The sequence below is a fragment of the Zootoca vivipara genome, chromosome Z2, assembly GCF_965207765.1.
Source record: "Zootoca vivipara chromosome Z2, rZooViv2.hap1.1, whole genome shotgun sequence".
Lineage (NCBI taxonomy): Eukaryota > Metazoa > Chordata > Lepidosauria > Squamata > Lacertidae > Zootoca > Zootoca vivipara.
Genome location: NC_142585.1, coordinates 12,684,643 through 12,701,908, shown reverse-complemented (window position 1 = coordinate 12,701,908; position 17,266 = coordinate 12,684,643). Strand labels below are relative to the sequence as shown.

The 17,266-nt window shown below is 41.6% G+C and overlaps 1 protein-coding gene across 2 annotated transcripts in view; it reads right to left on the bottom strand.

The window, feature by feature from the left end:
- Window positions 1–3,167: 3,167 nt before the first annotated feature.
- Window positions 3,168–17,266, bottom strand: part of GRIA3 (glutamate ionotropic receptor AMPA type subunit 3) — a 191,337-nt gene continuing 177,238 nt past the window's right edge. Inside the window, exons 14-16 of one of the 2 annotated variants that reach the window (XM_035112435.3) lie at window positions 13,116–13,230; window positions 9,949–10,213; window positions 3,168–5,948 (exon numbers count right to left, since the gene is read on the bottom strand). In XM_035112435.3, the coding sequence (XP_034968326.1) occupies window positions 9,968–10,213; window positions 13,116–13,230 (361 nt within the window). In that variant the 3' untranslated portion in view covers window positions 3,168–5,948; window positions 9,949–9,967. The remainder of the gene's footprint in view (window positions 5,949–9,948; window positions 10,214–13,115; window positions 13,231–17,266) is intronic. The other variant, XM_088664497.1, reaches the window with a different exon arrangement.

The following is a 17,266-nucleotide window of genomic DNA, read 5'->3' as shown; positions in this document are numbered from 1 at the left end:
ACTAATCCAGAATGCGGCAGCTAGACTGGTGACTGGGAGCAGCCGCCAAGACCACATAACACCGCTCTTGAAAGATCTACATTGGCTCCCAGTACGTTTCCGAGCACAATTCAAAGTGTTGGTGCTGACCTTTAAAGCCCTAAATGGCCTCGGTCCAGTATACCTGAAGGAGTGTCTCCACCTCCATCATTCTGCCCAGACACTGAGGTCCAGCACCGAGGGCCTTCTGGCCGTTCCCTTGTTGCGAGAAGCCAAGTTGCAGGGAACTAGGCAGAGGGCCTTCTCGGTGGTGGCGCCTGCCCTGTGGAACACCCTCCCAACAGATGTCAAAGAGGAAAACAACTACCAGACTTTTAGAAGACATCTGAAGGCAGCCCTGTTCAGGGAGGCTTTTAATGTTTAATAGATTATTGTGTTTTATTTTTCTGTTGGAAGCCGCCCAGAGTGGCTGGGGAAACCCAGCCAGATGGGCGGAGTATAAATTATTATTATTATTATTATTATTATTAAGTGTGTGCTCTGATGCTGCGCTCGGACTTCCCTAGAGTGGTCTTCCCTCGCTCTGCCTGCTGTGCTCATGTACTCTACAAAAGCCAGTCTTCCACAGATTTAAATACATTAAGGCCCTTTCTTCTTGATATAGTAAGGAAAGAATAATTATCCCAAAATAAATGACCAGCAGCTCAAATATAACCTGGTGGTTGCTGTGTACATGTGAAGTGGTCTGCTGGTCACAGCAAGGTACCTTAGTGTTGAGGCCTCATGTTTGAGAGGGGCCATAAATCAATCTACTTTTCTTATAGAAGGTCCCAAAATCCTACATCAGCAGGTCAAGATGGGGCAAGGAAAGAAAACCTGCCTGAAACCCTGGAGAGCTGCTGCCAGTCAGTGTGGACAATACTGAGCAAGATGGCCCAATGGTCTGACTCAGTAGACGGCAGCCTCCTATAAAGGCACTCTCTTGAAACTCTAGAGAAGCAGCTATATATGAGTTGGGGCATTTGTGGCCCTCCAGTTGTTTTTACAACTCCACCTCCCATCACCCCTGACCAATGCCTATGGAGGCTGGGTCTGATGGAAGCTGGAGTCAAACAACATCTAGAGGGCCACAGGATTCCCAGTCCTTGGGAAAAAGAATGAGAATGCCAGCAAACTCACACTGACCATTTCACCAGGGCATCCCTACAAGACAAATGTTTGGATAAGTGAGGAACAGTGATTTACAGGGGTTAGAAAACAGGGACTGTTGGTCTCTTCCAAAGAGGATCAGTTGGAAAACATGCAGGGCCGTCCCATCCACCTCAGGCAGCAGGATACCCAGGGGCAACAGATCCTGAAGTCAGTCCTTTATTACCCTGTTGCTCCCAATGCAGATCTTCATTCATCCCTTCTCACCTGGCAGGGAGGGGATGTGCTGTTTTGGGGTTCACCTCAAGTGGCAAAATGTGTTGGACCAGCCCTTAACACATGCAAAAAACCTTGCAGTGTCCATAGATGATGGGCCTTAATGTGCGTTCTGACCAGGCTTCTTACTGTCTTACTGTCACCACATAATCTGAAGGGTGGTTTGTGTTCTAAAACACACCTATCTGTGTTCCTAAGTGCCTACCTGCCATTGCACATTGTTGACAGAGATGGCTGGTGCCCATATGGTCTGCTAAAGCAGAAGGCAAGGAGCACAACAGTAGATGGAGTCAGAGCCAATGGCAAGCTGAGCCAACTGATCCTGGTTTTGGCCCCATCCTCTTCCCTTCTGAGTTCTACAACCCCAACACCAAGGAGGAAGCTGCCAACAGTACTGGTTGTAAGCAGAGAGGTAGGCAGGTGGTGAGACTGGCTGAGTGCAGAGGTTGGTGGGGCAGTGCCCCATTTGAATTAATGAACCAGTCCACACTGGTTGTGGGCATACAGGGTGTAGGAGTCAGATGGGCAAGAGATGAGAAAGGGACCTTTCTGCTGGGTTTTCCACATCACATCTCACCTGCTGCCAATTCTGCTCACCACCCATTGGTCCCACTGCAAGACTCTTTGTAGGACTGACTATGGGCCAAGGCAAACTTCCCCACAGTCTTTGTAGAAATGACCATACTGCTGGTTAAATATGTTGCAGAAAGGAGCTGTTTCTTTAAGTAGGATAGTTTATGTGACCAAGCCTGGTGACAGGCAGAGGCATTCGGGGGGGGGGCGCCCTGGGTGCCATTCCAAAGGGTGTGTGTGTGGCAAAATGCCGACCCCCAATTGGCGGCACCCCCCAGGACACACACCATACCCCTGGGACACATGCCACACACCCTGGAATGAGCGCTGCTCCGGGTACTGCAGCAGGTTGCTTCACCTCTGGTGACAGGGGGTCAGCATGATCAGGCATCTGTAGATGGTCTTCACCCCAGAAGTGGGCTGTCTGACAAGAACCCTGTTGGATCTGCTGCAGTGAGGAAATAGATACATTGAGGATGGGGCGCCATAGACGGTGCCATGCCTAAGAAGCCATCTGAAATCTGGAACCAACAGTATGTGGGATCCTATAGGTCTGATTCCAGCTCATCCCAGCCAACCTTCCCCCTGCATCTTGGTTGGAGAACCACATTGCAAAATTCTCAGAAAAGCAGATTTCAAAGGACAGCTATGTTTTGGTTGGTGTCTTGTTTTAGAAAGTGGAGATTAGGTAAGTGCACCTTCAAATGTGAGCTGAATTCAAATGTCTCCCTCATCCCTAACTAGAAGATGCCATGTAAAATTTCCCATAATTCCCCTAATGAAGTAGCAATCTGGAGAATTGTGGGGATTTCTTAAATGGTGGCTCAAAGACCCAGTCACCTAATACAGGAGACTGAGATGAGCCCTGATAGTTGCCTAGGTGATTGTGTGGATGGCTATTTTGTCATTTCAACACAACTAATTCCTTTTGATAAAAACTGTATTTAGTGAACCTGTGAGCAATTGCTGCCATAGTTTTATTTTGGAAATGCCAAGTATACCCCCAGGTTTTTCCTGTATTGATGAGGCCTAGAACCTTGTTCTTTCTTTCTTTCCTTTTTTTAAAGGGTTCTTGAGAATGGTGGAAACTATTGCAGTTGCTTGGGTGTAAGTTGCCAGGAATATCCGTGAAACAGGCTACTGAGCCAAGTGTTTGCTGTAGGCAAAAGTTCAGAATCAGATTTTTTAAATTTTGTTTTCTTTACAATTTTATTTACAAAATGTATTAAAACTCTTTGTACAATGCCTCATTCAAATGAGGCTTAGGAATTTATGCCCACACATGCAGTTTTACACTTTTGACAGCCATGAGTTTCACTCGGCAGGGTTTTTTCTTCTTCTTCTGTTCACTGAAGTGCAATTTTAACAACCAAATAAAGAAATAACCTAAAAAAGATTTGTTGTTGTTTTTAAAAACAAAAGGGAAAAAATAAAATATTTTCAACTGGTTACTGCTGAACTTCCAGAGCTTGAAGTTAGTAGCAGGATTTTTTTTTTTAGCAATTGACACTTTTTAATTATTTAAACATGCATGTTTTTAAAAATAACAACCCTTTTACCAAACCCTTCACTAGTGTGAAGTCTCCACTCTGAAAAATTATTTTCATTTGACAAACATACATTTCTTTTTATACAGCATCTAAGAAAATGTCTATTTTTTCCTTTTTTTAAAACTTAAATACAACATTTTGCACAGCTTTGCATTTCCTTTTGCTGGAACATTATAGCATTCAGAAATTGAGAATCACAGTTTCATGAAAAAGTACAGCTTCTTTTTGCTTAATACCTCTGTAAAAACATGAGCAGCAGCTTATTCTATGGGAGAATTTTCTCTGATGATTTTTGTTTTTTAATGTTACATTTGTGAAAACGTATCCCCCCCAAGTCCTATAGTATATCCCTTGATTTAATGAACTATCAAATATATCATCAGTGACCTTTATATGCCTTGTTCTAATGAGCTATCAAATATATTCAGTGACCTCTTTCAAACATTTTTTCCTTTTTTGATTTTAAAGAAAAAATATATTATTCATAATATTTCTTAAAATTTTGTTTAATATCCAGTATGTTACCAGTGAAATGAAACCCTTTGCTGAACTACCAGTTGCACATATTGTCATAATTAGAGGTAATTAGTATGTAGATGACTCCTTTAACTTGTACAGTATTCTGTCTATCTGGTAAATGACAATGGGGTTTGTTTGTTTTTGTTTAAAGATGCAGCTTATGAACATATGATGCTGCTTCATAATGAGTCAGACCATTTGTCCATCTTGGTAAGGATGTCTACTCTAAGGAGCAAAAATCTCCCCAAGATCCCAGACTCAGAGGTCTTCCTTCACCCTGTTACCTGAGGTCTTTTACATTTAGAGATTCCAGGGATCGGACCTGGGAATCCTCTCTCACTCCAGCCACATGCTCTGCCCCTGAGCTCTTCCAATGTTGTCAACTTCTGCTAGACTCTATGGTGGAGCGCATCCTACATCTGAAAAAGCTGTAAGGCAATAAATGCAGTCCGTATCTTAAGCTGTATATACTGGAATGCGTTATATCTGTTAGGAAAACTGAAGATGAACCCTAAGTATCTTTCAGAAAGGAAAGGAAAAAAGTAGCCATGAAATTATGATTGGCAGCAGCTGAGAATATAATAACTACCAGCAATAGTAATGCTAGAGTGTTTTGTTACAAGTCGGACCAGCTGGTCTCTTTTGAGGTACCATCCTGTGTTATGTTTTTAATTTTAGTTTTTTACAAAGCGAGGCTGATCCACGAAGCATCGTTTGAGCACAGTGCTAGATTTTTTTTTTAAAAAAGTTATCATCATCATCATCATCATCATCATCCTAACTATTACAAAAGGAAAAGGAAAAAAGAAAAGAAAAGGTGGAGATTCTGAAACTGTGTTATGGGGGACAACTGTAGTCTTCAGTCCTCTCACTTATAATCATTTGATATTAAATGCTGAATGGAGAAGGGGACAAAGGTGCCAGCAATAAACATCCAAAAGATATATCGCACAGAAACGTGAAACGTGGCAGGAAATGGAATGGAATGAATTCTTCTCAAAACTAGTGATGCTATTTCTTTGTTTTAATAATAAAAATAAGAATGCACTTGCAGATGATAGAGGACATGGGTGCATTTCTAGCCTGTCTGTCCTCTTGTGTTTTCCTTCTTGAAAACTTTCCTTTGTAAGATACACCAGGTCCTTCCTTGACAAATTGATGCATGAGCCTCCATGATGTTTTATTTTGATTGGTTGACACACCTCCTCCCCCCCTCCACATATTTTCATCCTTTTTTTGTATGTTACATTCACTTGTTGGAGCAGATATATGCATTTTCTTAAAACGTGAGGCAGGATCTAGAGCGGAAATGGCAAAAGAGGATCCTTACCATCACAAAGGAAGGAACAAAGCAACACATTGTGACAGGAAATCACAGAGTTAGGTTAACAGGCTGCCCTAAGAATATAAGCAGTGGTATTCTGAGGCATAATATTAAGAACAGCTTAATATTTTGATAAAAGGGGGCACTTGAAAACCTTTTGTCTCTTTTCAAAAGAATTAACGTCCATATATACTGTGCAGTGGTATCAAAGAATGGCTTCTGTTGAACTTTTGTTAAAATTATTTTTACAAGAATACTTTTCTCTTTCTCTTTCCATGTATGAGAATATCATCTTCTTATCAATCTGTGTTCTTCTTGTAGTAGTAGTTGTTTTGTTTTGTTTTCAAGCAAAGCAAGACTATTTTTTGATGGTTTGCATTGTTTTTGAGTCTTAAGAATTTCCTGTAAGGCACTGAAGGAAAAAATAAAATTCCTATGAAGAGTTCATTGCACCATCGTCAATAATGTGTCAGACCCGACATCTGGGAGGGAGTAAAATTGGCTCAGGTGGTCAGGATCACTGAAGTTGCTGGGATCTTGGTAGCTCCTTCCTTTGCATGTCATCATAAGTGCGGGATCTGCAATGAGAATGCAACTATCTCAGCTCTGTCCCATGAGAGGGAGGTTACCACGAAGACATAGGTGAAAACCAGGGATGAAGGAAGAAATGATCTGAACATTAGCTACTTGAGCATTATACTGAAAAATACATAGCATCACAAAATCCAACTAAACAGAGGACTTGTTCACACATTACACTGAACACCGGTGCAAGCTGTCTCTACACATGAACAAGTGTTTGAGTGAAAGAATGTACACTTGCTGATGTGTACAGCTCAACTCTTGAACACACAGGGACACAGACTGTACACTTGCTGAAGGCTACATGTGAATAACTGTAAAGGTAGTCGAGTTACCACAGGCTTAACTTGACTCAACAGTGTGATGCAGCAGCCAAAAAAACCCTCTAATGCTATTCTAGGCTGCATCAACAGAAGTACAGTGTCCAGATGAAGGGAAGTAATAGTCCCACTCTATTCTGCCTTGGTCAGACCACACTTGAAATACTGCGTCCAATTCTGGGCACCAAAATTTAAGAAGGATGTTGACAAGCAGGAATGTGTGCAGAAGAGGGCAGCCAAGATAATCAAGGGTCTGGAAACTAAGCCTTACTAGAACTGCTTGAAGGAGCTGGGTACATTTAGCCTGGAAAAGAGGAGATTGAGAGGAGAGATGATAGCCATCTTCAAATATCTAAAAGGCTGTTACATGGGAGATGGAGCAAGCTTCTTTTCTCCTGTTCTGGAGCCTTGGCCCCGAACCAATGGCTTCAATCTACAAGAAGGGAAATTCCAACTCATTATCAGGAAGAACTTTCTGACAGTAAGAACTGTTCAATAGTGGAACAGATCCCCCTAGGGGTGGACTCTTCGTCCTTGGAGGTTTTTAAGCAAAGGTTGGCCATCTGTTGTGTACGATCTTGTTGAGATTCCTGCATTGTACAGGGTTGGACTACATGATCCTCCGGATCCCTTCCAACTGTACAATTCTATGATTCTAAGTGTGTATACAGGTACACAAATAATGAACTCATGGAATGTAGAATGTGAACCCCATATATGTAGCTGTCTTCAGAGTGGCTGGGGAAACTCAGCCAGATGGGCGGGCTATAAATAAATAAATAAATAAATAAATAAATAAATAAATAATTAATTATTATTCAAGGGTTGCAGATGAGTTTGCAAAGGGGATTTAAGAAACATAGGAAGCTGCCTGACTCTGAATCAGGCCATTAATCCAACTATATTACTATTACCTATACTAATAGGCAGTAGCTCTCCAAGGTTTCAAACAAGGGCCTCTCCCAGTTCTCTCTGAAGATGCCAGAGATTGACCTTGGGGCTTTCTGCATGCAAAGCAGATGTCCTACTACTGAGCATAACTCATAGCCTATCACTCTCACTCAGCGATACCAATTCAGCAGGCTGCTGTTGCTTTGCATGCGCTTGCTAGACAACAAAGATCCAGTCAATGTCTAAATCAGGGTTTCCCAACCTTGGGTCTCCAGCTGTTTTGAGACTACAAATCCAACCATCCCTAGTTAGCAGGACCAGTGATCAGGGATGATGGGAATTGTAGTCCAAATCAGCTGGAGACCCAAGGTTGGGAAATCCTGCATATTGTTGTTAAAGCTTCTCTGGTGCAGGAAAGCTTATTTACCGTACTGATATGCTAACTAACCTTTCTTTGAGATTATCTAGGCCAGGCATGTCAAACCTGTGGCCCTCCAGATGTTTTGGCCTACAACTCCCATGATCCCTAGCTAGCAGGACCAGTGGTTGGGGAAGATGGGAATTGTAGTCCAAAACATCTGGAGGGCCGCAGGTTTGACATGCCTGATCTAGGCTGTATCTACCTATTTGGAGTAATAACCTCAGCTCCATGTAGAATTGCCTTACTGAATTAAGAATTAATGTTATGACCTTCGCCTTCCTGGATGGCCATTGTGAGAAATTACTTTTGGCACAGCCACAGAGGATGTTGTCATTATATTACCTTGTATTTAAATTGGGGTGGGGGAGAATCTGAGTTTAGCCATGGAGGAATTTCTGTTACATCAAGTGAACCTGTTTGTTTTCTGCTATCAGACAAGGAAAATTATGTCACCTTGCATTCTTCCTTGCTTGCACTGGCAGAAAATAGAGAGTCGAATTCATAGCTGAATTCTGAATGCCATTTTATCTATGTTATGACTTATAGCTAGAGAAATGATGATTGCTAAAGCTATAGCACATTACTGTGACCTTTCAAATGCAGTAGAGATAGGAGTTAGGGCTTATCCACTTCTTGCCCCACTCATTCCAGGCAACGGTCCACAAACGGTTTTCTGCAGATTGTCCTTTGCTCTGATTCAGCTTTTGAAAGTGTGTTTTTACAGGGAGCAAAGCTCTGGAGCCAAAAAGAAAGAAAGACAAAAGGGTGCTCGAACACAGAGCTTTAAAGTGTTGGACTGGGCCAGGAAAGCATGAAAAAAGGGTTAGTGTGGGTAAGTCCTTACTCATTGTTAGAAAGCAATAAATGAGAATTCTGCCCTTGTCTTTACCAGGAGATTCCCCTACCCCTACTCCTACTCCCATGTACATACAGACTTGTCATTCACCCTTGCTGCTTATAAAAGGTAAAGGTAAAGGGACCCCTGACCATTAGGTCCAGTCGTGACCAACTCTGGGGTTGCAGTGCTCATTTTGTGTTATTGGCCGAGGGAGCCGGCGTACAGCTTCCAGGTCATGTGGCCAGCATGACAAAGCTGCTTCTGGCGAACCAGAGCAGCACACGGAAATGCCTTTTGCCTTCCTGCTGTAGCGGTACCTATTTATCTACTTGCACTTCGACATGCTTTCAAACTGCTAGGTTGGCAGGAGCTGGGACCCAGCAATGGGAGCTCACCCTGTCGCAGGGATTCGAACTGCCGACCTTCTGATCAGCAAGCCCTAGGCTCTGTGGTTTAACCCACAGCACCACCTGTGTCCCCTTTGCTGCTTATACAAATCACATAATTGTAGAAAGTCAGTGTGTTACCCACCCCCCCACCCCCACGGCTTTGGCAGCAGGGAAGACACCTCCAGAATGCACTTACCTGAAGTCACCACAGTTCCCTTTAATAAATGAAAGGGGAAAAGATCATAAGAAAGTCAGGAAAGAATAATCAATGATGTCCATCTCTATGTGTAAGGCTGGAGGGCATGATGATATCCTGGCAAGACCTGCGGTGCCCAGTGCCAAAGTTTTCAGGGCTGACCTTCCAGTGAGGATAAAATGAGGCAGCTGGTTCAGGAGACAAATTTAAGGGCCCCTCTTAAGGGCAAACAAATTCAATTTATTTTTTATTATGATTTTTAATGACTGATTTAAACATCATGTGTTCTTGTTTTATATTTGTGTGTGTTTCATATTTGTGTGTGTGTGTGTGTGATTTGTAACATTAATTTTTGATGCACTAAGGTGATTGTTGGAGGCTGCAATGTTAATGCATCCAGTCATGGCAGCTAATAAATTTGGGATGTTTTTTCATTGAGTATGCACTGGTGTGTGTGTGCTGTTTTTATTTACAGTAGATGATCTTTCAAGTTGTGGCAAGTCCTGGACCAGCACTAGAAGCTGCTATTCAAAGTGTCCTGGCATCATAGTGAAAATCCAGGATGGCAAATGGTTTAAGAAGTAATCCAATACTTGTTTGGGAATTAAAGGTGGGGAAGCCGCCTTATACTGAGTCGGAATGTTGACCAGTCTCATTGGGTATAACTTGCAGTGGCCTCTCAGTATTTCAGACATGGTTCTCTCCCAGCCAGAGGGCTGGAGACAAAACTAGGACTTCCTGCATGTGAATCAGGTGCTCTGCCAATCAACTACTGCCTTTCCCATGGCATTGCTAGAGCACATATTGGAAAGGCATCAACTGTGTTGTGTCCCATTTCTGATGTGCATAATCCTGAGATGTTACTCCACGTTGGGGAACACAACACCAACAACACATCACCACAGGGAACACCAAAAACATAAACCAGTTGATTTGCTTACTGGACCTTTAGCCGTACCACTAGATCTTAACACTTTCTGTTCCATACACGTTGTAGCCTTCTCTGTACGTAGCATAATTCTGGGTATTGGGTGCAGGAGCAGGCTTAAAGTTTTGTGTGTTCTTTGTGAGTTTCATTCGTTTGGACTCGGCCCGAGACTTGTAACAGAACTCTATCAAGGCCACCGTCATGGCAAGGCCGAGACCTCCGACAAGAATATAGAAAACCCCAGCAACATTGCTCAGGCTCAGAGCGCTTGTCTTGTCCTAAGAAAAATGAACCAGTTGGTTAGTTTTGCAGTGGGAAGGAAAGAGACAGGAGGACAACATCTTTCTAGAGGTGTCTAGCTTTGAAGGCCTAAATGTGCATTTAGACAACTCACTCTCACTATTTTGCAGCTTAGAACTCTTTGTACCCAAATCTTTACATCAATTTCAGAGGTAACCAGCTGAACCAAAACACTCTTGCCAGATTCATCTCACAAATAATGTCCCATGACATGAAAGAGCTTAAGGCAGGAACACCCAGGAAATAATGTTTTATCTCCCCCTACTTGATACTAACTATACAGTATCTGGTAACAATATGGATTGTTCCCTAAACCAGTGGTATTCACTTTGTAGCTGACTACACACAGCTTCATGGTGAATATCACTGTGCTAACCTGAACCTTTCTATTGATCTTTTAAATATTTCCCCCCTCTAGAGCGGGGCAGAACACAGCATGGTGAATTCAGAAAAAAACTGCTTTTTCATTAAAAAATTAAAGGCAGGCCTTTAATTTTGTTGATATTGGAGAATGTAGAGGAAAAGAATCACTTTTTTTAAATACTTTTTAAACATCTGGTAGCAACAGTTGCTGTTTGATGAAGCTGGTCAGTTACTTTCAGGCTGAGCTAAATAATCCTATGCTCTCACTTGAGTTTCTGGGGTTGAACAAACAAACAAAACTCCCAGCTTAAAATATTAATCAATCTATACTGTCTAAGGTGTACCATCAAGGCAATGGGGGAAGCCTTTTGTTTGAAAAAAATAATATTAATGATTTCTCTGTCTGTTTTGAGACACCATCATAACCATTTTGCTGCTGAATTGGATTACCTGCTACATGGTTTCTCAATTGTTTGAATACTTATGGTTTGAGCTGTGACACAAAGAAAATCAGAAGGCTTGTCAACATGAGAAGGCTGTGCAGGTGTGCATTGGAATATGAATTCAAACCGATTGAGTCAAACTGGTTAAAGTCTCAGAGTGGACAGACTGCTTTTGGGCTTGTGGGACTGGGTTCTCCTCCCAGCCAAGACTCACATTGCAACCAGTGACTAAACTATCAGCAGCTGTTAATGTTGCAGGACTAAATGAGCCTCCACGGTTATAAGAATTGCAAAACTTAACTCAGCAAGCAGAAAGTGGCAACAAGCCATTCTAATTAACAAAAAAGCAGTCCACACACAGGGGCTTGCTCCAGTCTGACAACTGATTTCATCTAAAACCAACACAGCTCTCTCATGTAGGCAAGGCCTGAGTAATTGATGTCAATCTGGATTCCAGACCAATTTGCGGCAGAAATTTGAAACTGACTCTTTAAAAAGTTGCAGGTTAAGCCTCAGCTCACCAAAAATCTTTAAGCAGTTGCAAAATGTCTTTTGAATTTGGAGACACTCCCCCCCCCCAAATGTCTGAAAACCAAACAATGAAAACCACACCCCAAAATAGATCAGTTCCTTCCAGCCAGGGGAAAACAAACACACTTTAGAAGACTGGGCTTGGCTGTCTTAATAAATTTTGAGTTCTTTCTGATTTTTTGGTTTTAGGTTTGAGTTACAAAGAGGCTGATCCTGCAATGGTGCATTCAAACATCCATCGGCCCAAAGTTCACCTTAATAAGAAGCCATATCCAAGCCCTACTGGAATCAATACTCATCAGTTGACTTCAGTAGGACCAGAAAATGGAGCCCTCTAAAAAAACTTCTAGTAATTCTTATTATGGTCATTATTACAGTAATTTTTCAAAGGCACAAACAAAAGGCAGGTGTTCAATTCTCATCTATTTGCAATGGGAACTGGACATCAGGCTGTTGTTTGGTGCCTTAGAAATGCATCCAAATCAGTACAGTATTTAATACTGGTTGGGTATTTCAATTCTTTTTCCTTTTGAAATTGTTCCATTATATACATCTCCATGTTTCATCACAGCAGGTAAGCATAATGTTTTCTCCCAAATCAAGAAGGAAAAGCGTTTATGGATGGAAACCCCCATGGTTACTTCTACATATGGAGTATCCATTTCAAACTTATGGAAGTTCCACTGGAGAAGTCCCCACTGGGCTGGTCCACACCCACCGCCCCAGCAACATAATTTGTGTGTGAAGCTTGTGACAAGCTGAAAGCCATACCATAAAAGGGAAATCAAAGTACGCAGTGGCAAAAGTTTCTGGTATGGAATGTGAGTAATACAGTAGCAAAATGGTTTGATGAATAATCATAAAAAAAAATTGAATGGCTAAGATTTATGGAATGAACCAGCAATAAAATAGTGCGCTATTATATATAGATTAAAAAAATAAACCCCTCCAAACTTTCTTTTTTTAAAAAAAAGGATATGTCATGCTTATTAATGTGATGTCCTCTGAAAAATATCCATCCTTAACACTCATGCATTTGTTGTTCAAAAACCATCATTGTGCATGGAAAGGAGTTACGAAATTTCGTAATAAAATCGATGAGTTTTGAAAATTTATGGAAAATAAAGGCAAACTGGAGGCTAATAAAATCATACATGGACTCAAACGGAACTTCTGTAGGTATATATTAAAGTAGAGATACCAGTTTGAGATTCTTTTTTTTTTGAGGGAGGGGTCAACCTGAGTATATATATTAAAAAATGTACTTACAACTAGCGCCTTTGATACTGCAAAAGAAAAAGGCTGTCATTTTTACTGAGTTTTTTTTATATAAAAATGGAGTTCTCTTAAAAATAAAATAAAAATAAAAATCCCTGCCCTTTTTTGACGGGGATGGGGTGTGTTTTCCTCAAAGCTTTAGAATGTAAATATTTAACTTTGGAGAATCATTTTGGTATAAAATAAAACAGTGGGTCAAAAATATATATATATATAAATATATATGTGATTGCTAATCAGTACAAAAAGACCTTCAGCGACTGACCTTACTTCCCGAGTCCTTGGCGCCACATTCACCCTTATCGTACCACCATTTGTTTTTCAGCTTGTCTAAGATGCCTTGTTCACTGAGTTTCAATACTGCAAGGTTTACAGGAGTTCTTCACGTGGGAAATAACATAAATAACATTATATTATGTTATTTTATGTTATTCAAGCTTTAAACTACTTAAAAACTATACAAAGCGATAAAGCAGGGTTCCTGGCCACAAATGTCAAAAGAAATTATCTCGTACTGCAGGCAAACTGGAATCGTAAACCCCTTAAAAGTTAAAATTCTAGAGCATCGCTAGATCACCAGGTCCTGCCCATATCGCTTTGAGTAATCGGCACACACTGTTAAATAAACTCCATGGAAACAAAGTGGTTCAATTCTCCCCAGTTTTTTTCCACCCCCTTTTTCTTTTTTTTCTTTCTCCCCCGGTGAGTACCTTTAGTCAGCTTGCAGTAGCTTTGCAATAGATGGGAGTTGGAGGAAAAAGAAGATTGCACTCAAAAGGTTGCTTATTGAACTAACAGAAAGAATACCTCTTTGTTTCAGCCAGTGCTGATGAATGTTTTTCTACTCACCCACCCCCATTCCACTTCACCTATGCATCCAGCTGATGAATAAGATTGGGTTATCCAGTATATTTGCAGAGAATTTCTAGTGATGCAGCTGCGGGTAATCCCTTTGTACAGTGGTATGTCAAAAGAGATCACAATGCAGTTTTCTGCACTGTTGCATGTAGAAATTATCTACAGTCACTTTTATCTCTGATCTGGTGGCACAGGAAAGCTCAATAGATATATAAAATGGATTTCCTTCTTATGACTAGCATAAATAGAACCTCATGTGGGCTTGGTGAGATCACACCTGGAGTACTGTGTCCAGTTCTGGGTGCCACAATTTAAGAAGGATTCAAGCTGGAACTTGTGCAGAGGAAGGTGACCAAGATGATTAAGGGTGTGGGAATTAAGCCTTATGAGGAATGGTTGAAGGAGCTGTGTATGTGTAGCCTGGGAAAGAGGAGACTGAGAGGAGATATGATAGCCATCTTCAAATATCTACTGGCCACATGATATGTGCACTTTGAAAATATTTCAGCTTGTTTCCCTTGTCTTATATTCAAAAGAAGGAAACAAACAAAAGAATAGGGAGAGAAATTCAAACAAGCTAGAAAGTCTCAAGCTGTTTATGAGAGATGTTAACCGAATACATACCTTACTAAGGAAGTGTGAGTTTCCCTAAATTCTGGACACAAACCTCTCTCTGGCAAGGTCTGTAAAAAGGGAGCCATGATGTGGGACAGCTGAATGATGAAACGGTTTCTTGTTGTTGTTATGGGAACAGTGTGGGACCACACATTTGAGAAATAATGGATGGATTGGATTACACATGCTCTGTAGTCTGATGATCAACCACAACACAAAGCAGGATATAAATCCTAGAGCTGCTTCCAACTGAGTTCTACTCGGAGTAGAGTAATTAATGATCTTATATTAAGTATTGTCCATTAATTTCAAAGAATCTACTCTGAATAGGACTAAGATTGGATGCAGCCTCTAACAGACTGAGCTACAGTAGGATATGTTTCCCCCAGAATCTCAGAATGAATGAATAAAATTAACCACTTTCTATGGAAATAATGCTTGACAGCTGGAGCAACTAGTGCTGCTTGGATTCCAGTGACTTCATTAATCACCACAACTTTGAGAGGTGGGTAGGCATTGGGTATGCCTAGTCTTCGTTGGAAGGGAGGTTGTAGTCTCCATCTGCTCCTCCATGGCTAAGGGTATCCTGTTAAAAGGACCTGGGAGGAGTGGCTCCTGTCCAATGACCAGATGGGGACTAGGGGCATACCCCTCCTCCAATGGAGACTGCTTGGGGGATGCCCTGATTTGACGTAGGTCATAGAGCGATCCCCCCTCCACCCACCAGCTTCACCTTTAGAAATACTCCCAGTGGACGAGCAGGAGTGGCATGAGCCATTGTTTACCACAATGCATTTGGTCAAACCTCACATATGTAACCAATAAAGTTGTGGTCTTACTTGATCCCCAAAACCAATATGCCATGTGTTGTCTAGTTATTTGCAGGGAACAGGGCAGTCACAGGGCCTTGATATGCAACCAGATGAAAGCAGACTCCCACAAAATCTCACAACCACAACAACTAACCCTAGTGAATTGCTAGGCAACAAGCCTAGCAGCTCACTTTTCCAAAGCATGTTGCAGAGTTACAGGAACAGGAGTCCTGATCTGGACTTGGGTCCTGATGTACCGGCTTTAACACTTTGCCCCTACTTCAGTCCAATCTGGATAGGGTTCCCATTCCTGCTGTTTGCACCAGTAGTGTGTGTGTGTGTGTGTGTGTGTAAGGAATCTCCCATTCCAATCAGGATTTCTAAGGTTGAAATATATTTTTAGGATCAATCTTATTTTTGAAATGTTAAGTTGTTGGAAACTGTTTTTTAATATTATACAACATTGTGTTTTAATATCAATATTGTATTTTAATTGTTATAAACTGCCCCCTGAGACCTAGGTAATAAATTGCAGCAGCAACAACAATTACTATTATCAAATGAAATTGGGGTGGCTAGTGGCTGAGAGAAATGGCCATTGGTTTCTTCTGAGCTCATGTTCCCAGTGGCTCATCCTCATAGAATCTCAGAACTGTAGTTGGAAGAAACTCTTGGAGGTCCTCTACTCCAACGCCTTTAAATGCAGGAATCTCAACTAGATCATAAATGATAGATGGCCATCCAACCTCTGCTTAAATACACTCAAGGAAGGGAGAGTCCACCACCTCCCAAGGGAGTCTGTTCCATTGTCAAACAGCTCTGTCATATCTTCTTTGAAGCATTTGCAAATACCATTGAACAGCTTTGCTTCTTTACTAAGTGTATGTGGACTAACTGATTCGTGTGCACAAGGCACACACATACTTGATCGCTGCCAGACTAATGGTTGCATCCAACCTTAGATATACTCAGATCCATTGGAATGAATGGGCATGATGATTAATTCATTTCATTGGGTCTATTCTGAGGAGAACTTAGTTGGATACAACCCACTAAACAGTAAGTACATGAGAGAAGCTTGGTGGATCAGGCCAGTGGCTCTTCAAGTCCAGAATCCTGTTTTTATCTAAACCTTCCCCCCGCCTTGATGCTAACTTTTGTACTGTTGAATAGCAGAAGCATGGAATTCAACAGTTTTAATTTTTGGCTCCTGTTTCTGACTTCTGAACTCTGCAGCAACATCAAAGTATTCCATGGGGTTTGGTGTAGCCTTCCCTAACTTTGCATCCCACAGATAACACAAGAGCTCTTCTGTGTCAGGCCAGCATCCTATTCTCACCAGATGGCCATACGAAGCTCACAAGCAGGAGCTGACACAAGAGCACTCTCCCCTCCTGTAGCTTTCAGCAGCTGGTATTCAGAAGCGTTACTGCCTCTGATAGGGGAAGCAGAACATAGCCATCATGGCTTGTAGCCATTGATAACCTTACATTCCACAAATTTGTCTAATCTTTTTTTAAAGCCATCCAGGTTGGTGGCCATTACTGCCTTTTACAGAAGTTAATTTACTACAGCACAGCAAGGACATTTTCACCATCCTGACAAAAATCTATTTTAAATGGACAAACTACAGGTGATGTTAATTTTGTGTAAAAAGCAATGAAATATTAGAACAAATATACCCATTCCACTACCCTCCACCCCAAAGGGCAAGTTTAGGGCAACAGTGATTTTAAAAAGCTTAATGAGCTACTGGGTGAGATCCCATGGTCAGAAATATTCAATGAGAAGGGGGTCCAAGAAGAATGGGAGTTTCTAATAGGAGAAATATTGAAGGCCCAAATGCAGGCAATACCAACAAGAAATAAAAGTGGGAGGCATCTAAGGAAAGCGGTGAGCCTGCATAAGGAGTTTACAGATGAGCTGAGAGTTGAGAAGACAATTCTAGGAGAACAGGTGAGGTCCCTACAGATTGGAGGCAGGCAAATGTTGTCTCCATCTTCAAAAGGGGGGCGGAAAGGAAGACCCAGGTAACTACTGACTGGTGAGTTTGGCATCGATACCAGGGAAGGTCCTAGACCAGATTATTCAACAGTCAGTTTGTGAGCATTTAGAAATGGATGTTGTGATT